The sequence below is a fragment of the Thamnophis elegans genome, chromosome 2 (assembly GCF_009769535.1).
Source record: "Thamnophis elegans isolate rThaEle1 chromosome 2, rThaEle1.pri, whole genome shotgun sequence".
Lineage (NCBI taxonomy): Eukaryota > Metazoa > Chordata > Lepidosauria > Squamata > Colubridae > Thamnophis > Thamnophis elegans.
Window position 1 is genome coordinate 38,769,773 of NC_045542.1, and position 18,873 is coordinate 38,788,645.

The 18,873-nt window shown below is 42.5% G+C and overlaps 1 protein-coding gene across 4 annotated transcripts in view; it reads left to right on the forward strand.

Annotated features, from left to right (window-relative positions):
• Positions 1 to 1,770: 1,770 nt before the first annotated feature.
• CEP112 (centrosomal protein 112) overlaps positions 1,771 to 18,873 on the forward strand; it is a 277,780-nt gene continuing 260,677 nt past the window's right edge. For all 4 annotated transcript variants that reach the window (XM_032211002.1, XM_032211004.1, XM_032211003.1 and 1 more), the window contains exons 1-4: positions 1,771 to 2,112; positions 5,250 to 5,394; positions 7,346 to 7,536; positions 8,582 to 8,751. In XM_032211002.1, coding sequence (XP_032066893.1) covers positions 5,295 to 5,394; positions 7,346 to 7,536; positions 8,582 to 8,751 — 461 coding nt within the window. In that variant the 5' untranslated portion in view covers positions 1,771 to 2,112; positions 5,250 to 5,294. The remainder of the gene's footprint in view (positions 2,113 to 5,249; positions 5,395 to 7,345; positions 7,537 to 8,581; positions 8,752 to 18,873) is intronic.

Genomic DNA, 18,873 nt, shown 5'->3' on the forward strand with positions numbered 1-18,873 from the left:
TGCCCCCCTGCTTTTGCTGTGGGTTTTTTCACCTTCCCCAAGCTCCAGAGGCTTTCTAAAAGCCTAGGGAGGGTGAAAGCAGCCCCCCCCCCGGACATCCTTCGGAGGCCTCAGGAACTTCCCTGAATCCTCCGGAGGGCGAAAAATGGACCTACAGGGAATCTGGAAGTTCAGGAATGGTGACTTCTGGTTTGTTCGTACGGCTGATTTTCAACCTCCGGAGGCTTCCCTGAAGGCTCCAAAGGGTGAAAAATGCACCTACGGACAAACCGGAAGTCACTTCCAGTTTGCTCGTAGGGCCGGTTTTTGCCCTCCCCAGCATATTTATACTATTATACAAGCTGTATATGCACTACTTTACATTGTAGCCAAGTGTCATTTCTTCAGTGTTATCAGATGAAAAGATATGTTTACAAAATGTGAGGGGGTGTACTCACTTTTATGATCACAGTATCACAGTATTACACATTACAACACCTGCATTTTCTCCCACCTTAACATATCTTAACTTTTAACATAATTATTTTGAATTAACACACAATTTGTATTTGTCAGCGATTCCCAAGTATTTTACCTTTTCAATCTCAAAACCATTTTAGTCATCTTTTATATTCTTCAATATCTCCCTCCCCCCATACACACAAAACAACAACCCAATGAAATAACAACCCAGTGAAACAACAAATCAAAGAAGCGTAAAGAGGCACAGAAGATGAAACAAAACCCTGTTAAAGTAAGAGGTGTAGATTGCAGCCAATCCAGGCAGCAGCTCCTTTTGTCCCTCTCTTTTAAAGCCGTTCCTTTGCCTTTAATGCAGGAAGCCAAGATGGAAAACTAGTTTCCCTCTCCCTATCCAAAAAGGGTGCATCCATACTAGTGTAAAGACACGATCGAAGGCACCAGTCCTTTCACCATTCCCAACACTCCTGGAGGACACTAAAACCAGAACCCACCCCCTTATTAAAAAGTTATACAGGTAGTCCTCGATTTACAACAATTCATTTAGTGAATCTTCGAAGTTACAAAGGCACTGAAAAAAAGTGACTCATGACCCCTTTTCATATTTATGACCGTTGCAGCATTCCCACAATCACATGATCAAGATTCGAATGCTTGGCAACTGGGTCATATTTAGCGTCCTGGGGTCCTGTGAGCCCCTTTTGTGACCTTCCGACAAGCAAAGTCACTGGGGAAGCCAGATTCACTTAACAACGGTGTTGCTACTTTAAACAACTGTTTAACAACCACAGTGATTTCCTTACCAAACGTGGTAAGAAAGGTCGGTAAAATGGGGCACAAAACTCACTTAACAAATTTCTCCCTTAGCAACAGAAATGTGGGGCTCTGTGGTGGACGTAAGTCGAGGACTACCGATATTTACCTGCAAAGCCCCAGGGACTCACCTTCACTAAGGGGGGTAAGCTTACCTGTGGTGGATGTAAGTCAAGGACTACCTGTACTTACCTGCAAAGCCCCAGGGACTCACCTTCACTAAGGGGGGGGGGTGAGGTTACTCTTCCTGCCCAAACCCGAGCTTTTGTTTTTTTAATTCCAAAAGTCAGCAGCTTTCCTTCCTTCGTTTCCCCCACCCCACTAAAAACAACCCCACCAGCCCTCCAATTCCGCCCCTCCCGGACCGAATTCTAACGTTCCAAGAACTCTCACAAACTCCGCGTTGCGCGGCAACCGCCCGCCAAGCTTCTCACCGGAAGCGGAAATCACTTGGGTGTGCTCGCCATTCCCTCGCTGAGTGAGAGAGAGAGAGAGAGAGTTGGGCGGGAGCCGTTGGGTTGTGTGGATGGGTTCCTAGCAGCGGTTGCGTCGGTCCCGGGTTTCCTCCGCGGGCCTGAAGCACCGCCTTGGGTTTGCCCAGTCTCATGTATCCCCTTCGCAGTAGGAGGAGGAGATGGTGGTGGAGGAGGCGTAGCCGCGTCGGTGACGAGAGTTTGAGCGTCTCCGAGACAGTTCGGTCCCCCGCTTCCGTCTCACGCCTTTAGACCTCTTTTGCATTCATTTCCCACCCTTGGGGAAGAAGGGGTTGTGCTAATAATCCCTCCCCTCAGTGGGAAGCGGTGCCCCCAAAGCCTCCGACGTCGTGGTGGACTGCGTGAGGTAAACCGGGGCTATATGGTCAGGAAGGTTGGGGTTGAAGAGCCAAAAGACTGCAAAAGTTTCCCGTTGGGCACATTTCTTGAAATCCTCTTGAGATGTGTGTGGGTGGGTGGGGGGAGTGTGCTTGTATAGTGTAACCTTTATTGTCATTGTACATCATGTATACAACGAAACGGGTTTTAGCCTCACTGGTGCAATCCATGACAAAAAATACAAACAACGTAAATAGTATAAAGATTAATCTCTCTGCAAGTAATTAGAAAAAAGAAAGAAAAAGAAAAACTAGTCACACGTTTCTGCATGTGCGGGGTGATTGTGGTTGTTTTTAAGAGTCTGACAGCCCAAGGATAGAAACTATTTTTAAACTTATTTGTTCGGCTGACTATGCTTCGATGTCTTCTGCTTGGGAGAAGGTTGTCCATGCGACAGAGGTTTGGTGTTGCTATCCCATGTGATATATAAATCCCACCGAACTTAGTGGCTCTGGGTGGTTTGACTTAATGAACCACAAATTAGACCAACACATTTTATGAACCGTTATTGAATATGGTTCAGTGGGTTGTGAACATAAACACACACATATATGCACATACCCTGATTTACTCAGTCATGGGTGAGACTGTTGTAGTTAGAGCAGTGGCTTCCAAGGTAGGGCCCATGCCCTAGGGGGGGGGTGGGTTGATTTTTAATGGGGGCAATTTGAACCTTGTTAATGGCCTTTTAGGCTTCCTCATCGTGAGTAGAGTTCACTTTTTGAGTAAAGTAAGAATTATATATGGGGGGAGGGGCATCAGAATTTTAGAGATGCTTAGATGGGGCATGACCAAAAAAGGTTAGGAACCACTGAGTTAGAGATTCAAACTTTTGAGTAGCATTGAAGTAATTACATTTTCATAGAAAGAAGAGGATCACTTATTTGGCTTTTTTCTGGAAACAATGGCTTCTGCCCTCTGATTGGAAAATATTAAACAACTCTTATACATTTTGGCAATGTATGGTCATTTGTTCTGCAAGCTTGTTTCAATTTAGTTTTATACCTAGTTATACTGAGAAAGAATTCATTATTCTATATATAATTTTATAGATTCTATAATAATTCTTATGAGTTAGGATTAACTGTGTGATAGCGTTAATAATTTGTGGGGTTGAGACCGCAGTTTCTATACTCGATTCACTATAGGTTGGGAATGACTGGTAATTATTGCCTTGGTTTTTATGATGATTTGATAATTAAAATAGCACTGAAGTTTGTGATAGTATAGCTGTTGCAGGAAACACAGACTTGTAATATTTTGATTGGATTGCTGAAGCGAATTCCCTGGAATGGTCCAAAAAAAGAAAAGTTTTGTTACACCTAGATACTTTTGTAATTTTCTTCAAGTTCTATTCTGTGGGGAACTTGAAGACCATCACAAAAATATCTTAAGTGTAAACAGTGTGAATTAATGGCCTGCTTTTAATACAGGTAGTTCTCAATTTGCAACCATTCATTTAGTAACCGTTCAAAGAAAGTGAAAAAAAAGGACTCATGTCCATTTTCCACATTCCCTGTGATCATGTGATCAAAATTCAGTCACTTGGCAATTGGCATATATTTATGATGGTTGCATGTTACGGGATCATATGATCACCTTTTCTGATCATCTGACAAGCAAAATCAGTGGGGAAGTCTGATTCACTTAATAAACTTGTTACTAATTTAACAACTGCAGTGATTCTTGTTGCAAGAAAGATTGTAAACTGGGGCAAAATTCAGTTAACAACTCTCTTGCTCAGTGGTGGAAAGTTTGGGCTCAATTGTGGTAAATCGAGGACTCCCTGAAATGACAACAGGTAGATAAAGCAATATTCCTTATCGGAATTACCTCAGTGTGTGCTCCAGTGGTGGGTTCCGGATCCTGTTGCAACTGATACAGTTCAATGGGGCCGGGCATCCACCACATGCATGCATGCATGCAGCGCGCGTATGCGTACTTACCACCCGCGACGCTCTGCAATGCTTCAGCTGCTCGGCGGAGCGTTGCACAGGTGGTCTACGCTCCGTGCGCAGAAGCCTCGATTCGCTCAAATAGAGGTAAGGAGGGCGGGCGGGCCCTCTGGAGCACCGTACCGGAACGGTACCTGGTGTTCCCAGCAGGCTCTAGTACGCCCGTATTGGGGCGTACCGGTCGTATCCCACCACTGGTGTGCTCATAATACTGAAGTTGAGTCTGAGTACATATTAAAATTCTAAATTTCCCCATCTCAAATATTTCATATACTTGTGATTAACCAAATGAAAAATATCCCAGTTGCTGAAAGTTCAGGGGAACAGTTCAAAGTTTTAAATTATTTGGGTCATAGAAAACAATGGAGCTTGTAACTCCATTTGCCTTTTTTTATATCCTAGAAGTTGTGAGTTGTGTGCTTACTATTAGCTGCCACCCCACTCTACCAAAACAAAGCCCAAGAAAATACTTAATAATAATAAAACATACACAATTAAAAAATGCTTTGGCAATTTTTATGTAGGCTAGGTTGAAAAAAAAACAATCAGCAGCATGGATTTCTATTTGCAAAGCAAATTTAAATAACCGGCTTGTTAAATTTTTGATCATCTCTCATTAAAAATGCTAATCAAAAAGCAAGTCTGCTATATATCCTATAATTTCAGTACATAAAAAAGATAGCTATTTACTTCCCCCTGAGCGTACTTAAAATGACATTGAGAGCCTCAATATTTTGGATGTCCCTACAACATCCCTTTCGCTTTGTCTCCAATTCCAGTGGGAACTCTAAAACTTCCTATAACCATCCAAAGCAGTGATCTTTGGATCATTGGTGCTTTTGGATTGGATGCTATTTGATGCTTCACTGTATATATTAGAACTTATTCATAACATGTATTATTTGGAAAAATGTATCTACTAAGATAAAAACAGCAAAATATAAAAGCTTTAATTTTGGGTATAATTTTCATTTTCAGTATAATTAAAATTTCTATTCTGAAAGGTATATAAAGGGAGGAGGGCAAGAAATATTATTATTGCCTCGGGGGAAATATTTTGTGTAATGTTTGATGCCCCTTTTAAGTTAGGAATATACCAGATATAATCTGATTCTGATTTTCTGAATGATTTCCCCCCCCCCCCCCCCAGTAATCTTGAAGAACACATCTGTACATAGTTTATTGACTGAGCACAATGAGCAGTGAAGAAGAAGCATGGGAGAAATTGGATTCAGAATTTGACCATTATGTTGTGGATATGAAGTCATATGTTTTAAAACTACCTCATAAATCAGGTAAAGATTAGACAATTGATGCATTTCATATTTTATTTTGCATTATATAGAAACATGACTCAGTAAAATAAGCAATAATGTTACTTAATTCTTAAAATTACTGGAAAATGTGATTTGGAAGAACCTTACATACTGGCAGATACATGATTTTCCCTTCATACTTTTAGTGCAAAACACAAAAATAGAATGCTATGGGGGTCTGGATAGGAAACAACAGACTTCAGCTCAACCTTGGTAAAGTGAGGTGGCTGTGGGTGGATGATGGTGGATTTATTTATCATCTTGGTTTTGGATGGTTTGGCACTACCTCAGACAGATGCTCAATCTAGGGACCCTCCTGGACTCATGGCTCTTGCTCGAAGAGCAAGCAACATTTGTGGCTAGGAGAGCCTTTGCTCAACTTCATGTTGTGTGACAGTTACACTCATTCTTGGGTAGGGAGGCTCTTTGCTCAGTCATCTCTGGTCATCTCATTTCTGGTCATCTCCTGTCTGTACTAATGCAATGTGCGCTAGATAGGTCTACTATTGAAAAGTACTCAGAAGCTTCAGCTGGTACAGAATGAGGCTGTGTAGGTGCCCCTAGAATAGCACATGTAATACCTCTGCTGCAGAATCTGCTTTGGGGGTTGGTTTGCGTCTGGGTCCAATTCAAGATGTGTTTATGCTTTTTAAAGCCGTACATAGCATGTGGCCAGATTCCCTGTAGAACTGTCCTCACTCTATTATATTGGCCCATCCCACTCGGTCAGACAGGGAAGATATTTGCGAACCCTTTTGGTTAAAGAATTGCAACTGTCAGGGCCCAGGAAAAGAGCTTTCTCTGCTGTTGTCCCTTCTGCCCTTTGGAACCTTCTCCCCGCATAGGTGAGACCTGCCCCAACCTTCCTTTTAGTCTGTAATTGCTTGGGGCTCACAGAAGAGCATGCAGCCATTTGGCTGGCTAGTATTCCGAAACCCCTCCACTGTTTTAATCTTGAACTTTTACCATTCCTGTGCTAACTGTTTTTATTATAATATTTATGTATAGTTTTTATGTTACTGGTATTGTACTTATTTGTACCCTGCCCAGAGTCGCTCTCTGAGGAGATGGACAGTTTTTAAATATGGTATATAAATATATAAATAAAAGTGGTAGAGAGTTTGGAGAACATTAACATGCCTAAGTTAAATTTATTTTATTTTTAAATTACCTTATGAGTTAAGGATAAGAAAAAAATTAGAGAACTTGATACAGTGATCAGAGCAGTTGGATAGAAAGCTAGTCATTTGCAAACCTGAGGTAAATAAAAGGAGTTATGATTCAATTCAACTTGAAAGAAAGCTACACAAGGAGAACAACTTTTTGTTTGGAACAACTGTTAAATTCCCAGAATCATCAGAGGAAAAAGATGCAGTCGGTAAATGTAGCAAAATATTTTCCATCCTCTCAATCTTCATATTAGGATTAGTCTATAATGTAAATTTCTCCTTTGAATTTGAAGGTTAAAAATGTATTTATTTGCTTCCCAGTCAATCATTGCTTACTGGAGTTGGTATAAGAACTTGCCTAATTTTCAAAGGAGTCACACTTTGGCTGTCTAAACAAGCCCAGAAAGAATCATTTTCTTTTCACATGAATAAATATGTTAAAATAAAAACCCAATTAATTAAATTAATTAATTTGCCAATTAATTTAAAAATTAATGTAGCATATAATTGTTTATTAATGTAGCATGCAACTGTTTATTTTTTAAAAAAAGTCTTAACTTAAAAGTAAATGTATCAGTCTGTCCACATCTTAATGTTTCTTGTGTTATTAGGTACTTAAGGATAATATTCTGCATAGCATTTTAAGTAATACATTTGTTTTGTAATCTTTATCCTGAAATAAAGAAGTTGCATGTTTGACTTCAGGATGGAGAAATAGTTACTATTTTCTGTTTCCTAAATGTATCTTTTGCCTTCTTCAGAACGTTACAGGTGTGCTGTTTGGATTAAAAAACTTTGTGAGCCTTCAGGTGCTGGTACAGGAATTGTTGGTAGAAAGAATAGAAACTTATATGCAAAACTGCTTCTTCATATGCTAAAGAGAGGAGTGTTGGAGGGACCATTTACACAAAAACCTGAATCAGGCATATTGAAAGCACTTCCATCATACATGGTAAATATATAATTCTTTGCTATAATTTAAAATCAGTATGTTTCATATTTCTATTTATGGGAAGAGAGAACTGATTAGGGCTTCTTTTATTTATTAATACAATTTATATGGCTGCCCAGTTATTCAAAAACTCTGGGGAGTGAACAATCCCCCCACCTTGAGAATTAGGCTAAAAGAAATAAACTAAGACTGCTTTGAGGCACACTAAAAATGCAAAAGTACTAGATTCATTTGCCCATGCCAGAGCTCCCATAATAATGTCCCAAATCAATGCCTGGGTTTACTCTAGTTGCTTATTGTGAATAATACATCACAGGATGATGTTACCACTAGTTTAGAATAAACTAGTATTAACATTAAGAAGTAAAATATTTTAGCACCGTTACATGTGATAAGATGCATAAGAAAAATGTAGGGTAAGGACAGGTAGCAAGGATGCTGAGCATGACCATGTTGCAAAAACTGTAAAACCAGGTCAGGTTACATGGCTATTAATTGCTGTCATATTCTGGAGGCTATTTCAATAATTTTAATACATCTGCAGTTTTCCTTAAATCTTGATTTGATGAGAGATGTTGAACGTAGCATTCACAGGACTCATCAGAGAAAGTTTGAATTCTGGGCCATTAGTAATGTCTCGGGAACTTTTGTAGAAAACATAGTATGAGAAGATATGAGCCAAAGATACTACTACTGCAATATGAAAACAGACAGAACTGCATGTTTTTGAATATGCCTCAGTCTATTGACAGTACAGTACTGTCATGGCAGTTGTAGGAGATTTAGATATGTTAATAGGGAAGTTTGTAAAATAAATAACCTGTGCACATTTGAATACATTTCTGATTTAAACTTGCAGCAAAGGGTGTATTAATTGGAAATTGAAAGAGCAGTAGCTCATATATTATACTAAGTGATGGTTTGTTGAATGGATCCAATAACTACCTAGTATTTAAAGTTATTGTGGAATTTATTAAAGTAATTATTACTTCTGGAAACTTACATTGTGAAATATATTTTTCAATATTCTATTTTGAAAATCTAGTCAATCTATTTTGATGAACCAAGTTCAAAAAGAGCTTGGAGTAACTTCCCAGAAGATTTACGTGACTGGGTCATGGAAGAATTGGGCCAGAGTGACCATAAACCAGATGAATCCTGGAAACTTTCTTTTAAAGAAGAATCTGCTTTGGTTAGCACACCATCTAAACAGAGGTAAGAATTGGAGACATATTAATTAATGCTAGACTGATGTTCTTTTTTATATTTTCAAAATGAGTAATTTTAAAAATAGTTCATGGTTGTAGTTTATCTCTAAGAGACTTGGTTTCTTCTGATGTGGTGGATTGGCATTTGTTATTTAATAGGAGATCAACTTATTAAAGTGGCTTCATTTGTACTTATGGCTTGGCTTCATCTGTACTTATGACTTGTCCTTACCAATTGATGGTTACATTTCTTTTTCTAGTACCATGCTTCAATTTGCCTCAGTAATTGTATTTTTACTGTCAGTTGTTTAGGCTCTAATTAGAAACCAAGAGACCATGAATTCTAGTCCCAGCTTAGCTAAGAAAGCCAGCTGGGTGACCCTGTGCCAGTCACACTCTCAGCCCAACTCATCTGACAAGATTGTTGCTGTGGGAAAAATAGGAGGAGGAAAGTGTGTTGGATATATTCACCACCTTGAGTTATTTGTAGAAATAGTAAAGGCGGGATACAGACAAACAAAAAAATAAAGCAGGAGTGGATCACCTGCAGCCTTCAAGTCTTTTGGTAGCTTTTGTAACCTTCAGAATTCAGTGATGGAATTGCTGCATATCAGTGTCACAGTTCATGACAATTGAGGTTGGAATTATGTGACATAGGTACTGATTAATTATGTGTCATTGAGTTGGTATTGACTCTTAGTAATCACATAAATATATTTTTCTTCCTGAACAATCTGACACTAACCTGGTCTTCCAATAGTTGAATGTTTCCATTGCTGCTATAATTGAGTCTATGCACCTTGCTGCTGATTGTCTTCTTTCTTTTTATCCTCACTATTACAGTCTTTTCTAGAGAACTACCATATTTTTCGGAGTATAAGATGCACCTTTTCCCCTCAAAAAAAGAGGCTGAAAATCTGGGTGCGTCTTATACACTGAATACAGCATTTTTTGCCTCCTGAAACCCCGTCCCCTCCACCAAAATGGCCGTTCATAGCCTTTAGGAGGCTTCCAGAGTGCTCCTGAGGGCTGGGGAGGGCAGAAATGAGCGAAAAATGAGCTGCTTTTTTGTTCAATTTTGCCCCCCCCCCCAGCTCCCAGGAGCACTCTATAAGCCTCCTAAAAGCTATGCATTTCATGTTGCATTTTTTTTTTTGACAAAAATGGGTCTGTTTTTTAAAAAAACGGGCTCGTTTTTGGGAGGTTTACAGAGTGCAAAATCTTTTTTTTTAATGTGCCTCTTCAAAATCTTGGTGTGTCTTATACTCCTGTGCATCTTATACTCTGAAAAATAGGGTAAGTCTTTTCATAATGTATTGGATAACTTGAAATTGGTCATTTGTGCCTCTAATGGGGATTCTGGGTTGAATTGTTCAGCAATCCTTTGGTTTGTTTTCTTGCCTGTCTAGGATAGTCTCAGGAGTCTTTTTTATAAATTGTACTTATGAGGCCACCCAACTTTATTCTGAATAATAAAGAATAAAACCATAAAATAACAATGCTAAATCAGAATGGCTTTAAAATATTGAGGTTACTTAAAAAAAGATTGGATGATAGCATTGGACATTATGGACAAGACAAACACCAAAATTCAAAAATTGAAAGTTTGTTCTTTTTTTGTTGATGGTTGATTCTAAAAGGTAGAAGTTATTTACCACATTGATGTCTATATTATAAATTCTCCAAAGTTGGTGGAGACAGCAGCCATGCATGGGTTAACTCTGTCAGTATCCAATAGTCTATCAAATGTGACGTCATAGCCCCTGAGGTGTGTCCTCCCGCTTTTTAGACTCAGTCGATTTTGGACTGGCTGTGCTAACTGCTCTCTCTAACTTTTTTTTCCAAATTATTAGATTACATTAGTTTTTTCTTCAAAATTCATTCAAAATTCTCTCTATAGTTGCCCCTGCCTCTAATTGGATTCCAGGAAGGCAGGGAAGGATATCAAAGCGCCGTTTGGACTTCAGCCCTCCCGGTGCTTCAGGAACCTCGTGGGAGGCTCCGATGTGACATAAGGGCCATTTTCCTCAGACCATGAGGCTTCTCTTTTAGTCATTTTTTAGTCATTTATTTGACATTTATAGGCCACCCTTTTCCCTGAGGGGACTCAGGGCATCAGCAGCGCCGGCTTTCCTCTGCCAGCTCCAAGGGACTGCAAAGGGCTTCCAGCCTTTTCCCCCTTGCTGACTACCGGCTGTTGGAGGCTGCAATTTGTAGCAGCAGCGCCTTGATCGCCTCACCTCCACCTTGCAACCTTTCAGCTGCTTGGCGTGCCACCGCCAGCATTGTTGCCGCTGTCCCTGCTGCTGCGGCGTCTCGCCACCGCTGCATGGCTGCTGCTACCGCCACCATCTCCAGACTCCTTGCAGCGTCTCCACCATGCTGCTGGGCATTGCAGGCCAATGTTACCGCTTGCTGCCAACGCTACCTTACTGCGCCTTCGTGCCAGAGGCTTCTTGCATGCGGGTGGTCATTTTGTTTAGGTGCGACTCTCCTGGCGACCATTTTGAAAACATCGGTTGTAAATACAGGCCATGGCTTCGCATTCCATCCAGGAACCTCTTGGATCTTCGGTTCCTTCCCCAGCGCAAACTCCTTCGGTGGTTTCTTTGGACACTAGACCACCAAAGCGCAGGGTCATCGCTGAGCTCCTTCCGAACCAGTAGCCAAGGCCTCTAGGCCCAGTCACAGGGCAGCTTCTGGGGGCACCCAGGGGAAGGGAATGGCTGTACCCAGGCTCCCCCCAGGAGGGCTAGGGAGAAGACTAGGCATTTAGCCTCCCCTCATCCCTTCCAGGTTCAGGAGGTCGTACATGCTAGCCCCCCAGACGAGCTATCGTCGGATTCCAAAGAGAAATTGTCCCCAGCGGCCTCTCCCATTCAACCGTAATGCCAGGGGAGTGGGGGTCCGCAGCTTCTGTGGGGATGAATTGGGGGATGCCAGGAGCCTTACTCCAGAACCAGATCTTACCTCCCAGAATTTAAAGATCCCCCCTTTCCGGCCTCTGACCCACGCTCCGGATATGGCTGTAATTATCTCAGAGGCCATTGAGCGGGGCATCGCTGCTGGTCTCCAGCATAAATCTTCTCATTCTACCTCGCGCAGGTCTTCATCTACTTCCAGGCACCACAGAGATCGGGAAAGTTTGGCGTCATCATTGCACTAGGTTCCAGGAATTTCCAGTCAGCAATCTGTTTTCGGAGAAGAGGAATGTCTGCCCAGAGATTCGGATCTGTCAGAAGATGGGGGTCTCCCACCAGACCCACCTACCTTTATTGGCCTTTTTAAACCAGCTGTTTTTCATCCTTTTCTGTTTAAGGCTCAAAAAGAGGCTGGTATTCCACCACCCAAGGCTTCCCAGAGCCAGACAAGGCAGATACTATTGACCCACTCTTCATCCAACCCAAGATGGAGAAGGACGCGATTCCGTCGCCCAGGCTTTTTCTTGATGTAGTCTAAAATCAGTGGGTATCACCAGGTTCGGGTCCTCTCCCCAGCACAAACATCTCTACAATGTGGGGCCAGAACTCTCCAAAGTGTTTGAGGTGCCTTCCATTGACCTACCGGTGGTGAGTTTATCCTCTGCTAATGCAGCCTTGGCCGCCCAGAAGTCTCTCTTCGCCCAGAGAACAAGATGCTTGAACAAACAGTCGTTAAAGGGCATCAAGCCTCTGCCTGGGCTGTCTGGGCCTCAATTTTGGCCTCCTTTTTCAGCAGGTCTGCCCTCCTGTGGTTGAGACAGCTCCAGGAGACTCTTGTCTCTAGAGATTCCAGAGCCCACAGAGACATCAATAAATTGAAGGCGGCCCTAGAATATACTGCAGATGGATCTCTTAACATGGCCCGTTTTGCATCTAAGTCTATCGCATCCTCCATCACATTGCAGTGTCTTCTCTGGCTTAAGCAGTGGCAGGCAGATGTCAGGGCCAAGTGGAGGCTTGCCTCCTCCTCTTACTCCACCAATCTCCTTTTTGGGCCTCCATTAGAGCCACTCTTAGTGGAATCTAAGGACAAACGTAAGGTCCTTCAGGCCTCTACCAAAAAGTACGAAGGACGGAATCATTCCTTCTATCGCTGACAGCCCTTTCGTGGGCAGAACAGGAGTTTCTCCAACTCCTATCCACAATGTCAGGCTCCTCCCAGACAGGGACCCTCCTTCTCCAGTAGATCAGGCAGGAACAACCAGCAGTTTCCCCCTTGGAAATCCTTCAGGGACAACTCCAACCGTTCCTTTAAAAGGCAGAAATGTCTGCCTGGAATCCCTCCCTATTGGGGGACAACTGGTGGCCTTCGCGGACCGTTGGGACGACATCACCATGGGTCAGGTCCACCATCAGATTCGGCCTAACCTTGGACTTGCGCTCCAGTTCTCCGAACCACTTCGTCACGTGCCCAATCTCCAGGGACCCTCTCAAGAGGTGCCTGGTGGAGCAGGCTATCCATCACCTGCTCCATATTCGGGCTATTCAACCTGTGCCTCCAGGCCAGGCAGGATGAGGATTTTACTCTCGTCTCTTTATCATGCTGAAGTCTTTGGGGGGCTGGAGAGCAATTCTCGACTTCAAATTTCTCAATCGTTTCATCAGATACAGGAGATTCAAAATGCACTCTCTTCTTTCCATCCTGGAGAGTGTGCGAAGAAACGATCTCCTGACCTTAGTGGACCTTACGGAGACTTATCTCCACATGCCCATCCACAAGAGGCACAGACAGTTCCTGAGGTTTGTCTGTGCAGGCAGCCATTTTCAATAGAGGGTTCTCCCCTTCGGGCTGTCATCCACTCCGAGGGGTTTCACCAAACTGCTTGCCGTAGTAACGGCCCACGTGCGAGCCAGGCCCATAAGAATATTGTGCTACCTGGACGACATTCTCATCTTGTCCTGGCTCTCTAGGACCTCCACACCTCCATTCAGGTGCTTCAGGAATAGGGCTTCTCCATAAACCGGGACAAGAGCCGTTTAGTTCCCACCTCTCATCTGGTTCACCTGGGAGCACTGATAGACTTGGTTCAGGGGAAGGTCTTCCTGTCTCCAGAGATCGGGATCTGGCCAGAGAAGTGAGGAGCAAGCAATAGGTTCCACTGATCCAACTGTCCCAGTTGCTCGGGAAGATGGTCTCATGTTTCTCCATTTTCCCATGGGCCCGTCTTCATAGCTGCCACCTCCAGTGGTTCCTGTTGCTGTATCAAAAGACAAGAGCAGTTGCTCATTGGTGAAGGTCAGGTCTGTGGTCCAATTCCGACCTAGTCCACAGCATGAATTGGCTGGAGCTGAGGGCAATCCATCTGGCCCTCCTCCGCTTCCGCTCCTCAGTACGCAACTCCCACGTACTGATACTCACAGACAACATGACGGCCAAGGCGCAGTCAACCGCCAAGGGGGAACGAGGGCCATTTCCCTCTTGGTCTCGGCATTTTGCCTGGGGATCTGGGCGGAAGCCAACTTACTCTCCCTCTGCGCGGAACACGTTTCAGGCACCAACAACACACAGGTGGACTGGCTAAGTCGCATGATGATTGACCCAGCGGAGTGGAAACTGAACCATCACATCTTCAGGCAGTTGACTATGAGATACGGAGTTTCCAATCTGGACCTCTTCGCAACATGATCCAATAGACAACTTCCCAGGTACTGCACTCGATACACGACACCAGGAGCAGAAGGGACGGACGCCCTGAGGTGCAGATGGCCCCCTGGCCTTCTGTACGCCTTCCCTCCCTTCCCCCTGATACAGAGAGTGATTTGCAAAATGCTAGAGGAAGAGGCGGAGCTCGTTCTCATTGCCTCCCATTGGCTGCGTCGTCTGTGGTTTGCGGACTTGGTCAACCTATCAGTGGGTCCATCTTGGCGCCTTCCCATGATTAAGTTTCTTCTTCATCAGGGGTCCATCCATCACCCCGACCTCCAATGGCTTCGTCTAATCACCTGGAGGCTGAGCAGTCAGCATTAGCAGCGGCCCAGCTCTCTGATAATGTGATTAAGACCATCCAAGCCCCTCTACTAATAGAATTTATGACGCCACTTGGCAAACGTTTGTGGCATGGTGCCAGTCTCGGAACGTTGCTCCACTCAAGGCTTCAGTTGCCCACGTTTTGGAATTCTTGCAACTGGGCCTCGACAAGGGACTTGCTCTGAACACACTCAGACACCAGGTTGTGGTCCTCTCTTCGGTTCTCTCTCTACGTTCTGCCAAATCGCTTTCCTTACACCTGCACATCTGACGGTTCCTCAGAGGAGCTTCCAATCTGAGCCCTCCAGTCACCCACAGTAGGATTCCCTACGTAGGATCTTTCTAAAGTCCTCGACTTCATCACCAAACCTCCATTTTAGCCCCTCAGCTCATCTTCACTGCAACATCTCACACTGAAGGTGGTCTTTCTAGTTGCCGTCATATCTGTGAGGCGGGTCTCCGAGTTGGCAGCACTCTCCATCAGATCTGACCTGTCTGTGTTCCACTTGGACAGTCGTCTTCCGACTCGACCCACCTTTGTACCTAAAGCAAATTCAGGTCTCAAGATCTGATTCGCCCTAATTTTTGTCCCAACCCTACACACTGGCTTGAACGAAAAAGGCATACGTTGGATGTGCGCTGAGCCCTCAAGGTCTATATTACCAGGACAGCTGACTTCAGGCATTCAGAGGCTCTTTTTGTTTCTTTTCACGCCGCCAACAAGGGCTTAAAGGCCTCATCTTCCATGATAGGGCGCTGGATCAGATCTTCTATCTCGAAAGCATATTAAGTTCATCAATTGACTCCACCATCTAACATTACAGCTTACTCAGCTCACAGCACAGTAACCTCGGCAGCGTGGGCTATCCAAGCCACAGTCGAGGAGATCTGCAGGGCGGCCACCTGGACTACTCCAACACCTTTTATTCACCACTATAAATTAAGTACGCATCGGCGGAGGCGGCTTTTGGAAGGTGGATTCTACGAAACGTTCTTCCCTCACAGGACACCTAGGCCGTGCACTATCCTACCCGTGGACAGGCCAAGCTTTGGTATGTCCCATGCATGGCTGCTGTCTCCAGCTTTGGAGAATGGGTGCTGGTTTCTTACCTGATATGCCCCTTCTCTGGGTAGGTGGAGACAGCAGCCATCCCCACCTTTTTTCCGTGCAAACCTAGATTGTAGAGAGGCTGTAGAGAAGGTCTCTTCACAGATGAGCAGTTGAGAGCATTCACATAGAGCAGCACAGCAGTCTACTTATCTTCTTCAAAAGTGGGAGGACACACCTCAGAGGCTATGACATCATGTTTGGTAGACTCAGTCCTATTGGATACTGACAGAATTAACCCATGCATAGCTGTTGTCTCCACCTGCCCAGAGAAGGGACGTATCAGGCAAGAAACCAACACTCATTCTAAAACTGGTTGCTGTACTTGCCAATAGTTTGGTTTTCTTTATATTTAATCTTAGTCCCATTTTCTTCATTATGCTCCTTGACGTTTATTAGTAAACCTTCTAGATCCTTTGTGTTTTTGTCTAAATCATCAGCTTTGTGCAGGTTAGTATGTTTCTTCCTTCAGTTTTAAATCTTCATTAAAGGTAGCCTTTGGCTAAGAATGGTAATTAGGACCAGAATTAACATTGCTAAGTGATATGGTTATAAAATGTAGTGTCATGTGACTGCATCATTTAGCAACAACACATTTGGCAGTCCCTGTTGTCATTAACTGAATCCCAGTAGTTGTTAGGGAAGGATCCACTCTCATCCAAGCCATTTGTAGCTTGGTTCCTTCCAACCCTGAACTTCCATAAGGGAAGGGACTGCCACCTCTTGAACTCCCCCCGCCTGCCTATCCCCACTCCCCAATCTCTGTCCTTTTCACTTTTTGCCTACTTGCTGATGCCAGCTGCCACCAGTGCCCAAACAAGATAAAGTGCTTGATTATACTATATAGTACAGGATGATGGCAGTGAAAAGATAGACCGCCTGAACAGGTTGTATGCACCTGTGTTCCTCCCCATCATCAGGATGTCCTAGCTAACAATAGAAATATTGGACAGGAGACAAGAAGGAGGGAAGATGACTGCCTGGGTGTCTGCAACCACGGACCTCAGGATGAAGAAGTGGATTAAACAGAACCAAACCTCAGGAACCAAAGTAAATGGGCAAATGATAGATTCCCTAATGAGTAGAAGTAACAGGAAAGGAAGCAGCAACTGAGAAAACCAGGGTGTGAAAACTGTTTGTTTCTTTTCCTCAGTCTGGAATGAGATAAGTTTTTCAAGCTGTTTCTTCTAGATGATATAAAGATGCGGAATAAGAGAAAAAGAATCAAGAAGCAGGTTTGTAGCTGGAGATCAGAATGCCAAAATTGAAAATATTAAGAAGGGAAATATAGTCAGATTGTATGGCCGAGGAAACAAATGAAAGAGAACAATTTAACCAGTTTTTTTTTAATGGAATGGTTTCTTCATTACTGCCTTCAAACAACAAAGCAATGCCTACATACCTAAATATCACCAGATGGAGCACACAAACATAGAATTAACTATATTATTGTGCAAAGAGGTGGAAGAGCTCAGTTATAACGGTAAAGGTATGTCCAGGGCCTGATTGTGGAACAGATAATGAACAACTGAGGTCATGTTACAAGTTCACAAGTTTTGTGAAAACCGGACGTTTTTATGGGCCTTAAAGCCCCATGTACATATTTTGGAATGACATAGAATTGTACATCATACTTTAAAATCGTATAGAGAAATTGAAAATGAGGATCAGTGCTTGGTGAACCCTTTTTCAAAAGCTTGCCAGTATTTTTTTGGAGGCACATGTAGAAACTATTAGAAGCAATGCGTAACGAACTAAATGATAGAAAACAACAAATGGAAAATGTGAAGCAACAATTACATAAATAAAGTACATATTTTTTCTTTTGTCTTTCCGATGCTGAAAGATTAGTGTTTTAGGAACAAGAAGGGCAGGGAATAATTTTCTCTTGTCCAATTATTAATTTAAATTTAATAGTTGTGTAGCTCAGTGGAAGCTCCATGGAATATGAGCATTCAAAAAAAAATATTAAACTGCCTCAGTGAAATTAATACATGTAATTGTTTCTTCCCAGAACCTACAGTCACTTTGATAATGCAAAGATAGATGTTTTTATGAGGCAGAGAGAAAGATAAACTCCTAAATTCTAATACAAATTAAAATAACTAGTTGTGAAACATACTGCCTCATTATGGCACAAAAGTGATGGACACTGGTACTTCATTTTATATGTTTTAGGGGTCTGTAACTGCAGTGTAAAATTGATAGACTATATTAAATTTGAACCTTCAAATACTTTTGTTGTTCAAAGACTAGGTCTATTTGAAAACAAATTGATGCTCACTTTGTTCATTTTTCTTTTGGGAGGATCTAAGCTTCTGCCTTTTGAGGATATATCAGCTGTATCTTTCACATTTCTCTTTTTGTATGGGCATTTGGTTTTTTTAAAAAAAAATAAAGCAAAAGGGTATGTTTAAATCTTTCTTTAATGAACTTTAATAGTTTGCTGAAATTAAATCAGTAAAAAAAGGTTCAGGGCAGCTAGCTATTATTACTTGTTTCTTATGTAAGATGTTGAAATCAACAGCAGATGGTGGTGGTGTACTGTAGAACAGAGTAAAAGACTTCTTTGTGCTCTCTGAGTTTTCTGAGGGTGCATTGATATCCATTTCCTTTCTAGCTGGAATGATTTGCTGAAAACAAATAGTGATTTATAGATAGTAAAAAAAGACTTCTAATCAATCCAAGCTATGTTTCATACCAGAAGTTGATTGTTTTGGCAGACTAGAATTATAACCTATCTTTTATTTCTCTTTATTGCTCTTCTTTCTATTGTGTTTGTGACAATGCCTGTTCTACATTTGATCACATGTCTCTGTAGGAATTGACAGCTGAGATTGATGGAAATATAGCAGTCTGTAATCAGGAGGGCATTCCCCCCCCCATGTCACTTATTGTTCTTTTTAGAATGATGTACTTGTAATTCCCCCCTAATAATTTCTTGACAGCAGTGAAAATGTATAGATGGCCACTCCTAGTAATACAGAAAATCAGAACAAAAGCTAGAAGGGTTCTAGCCTGAATGATATTATGTTACCCTAATACCAATATACCTGAATTTTAGATTATTGA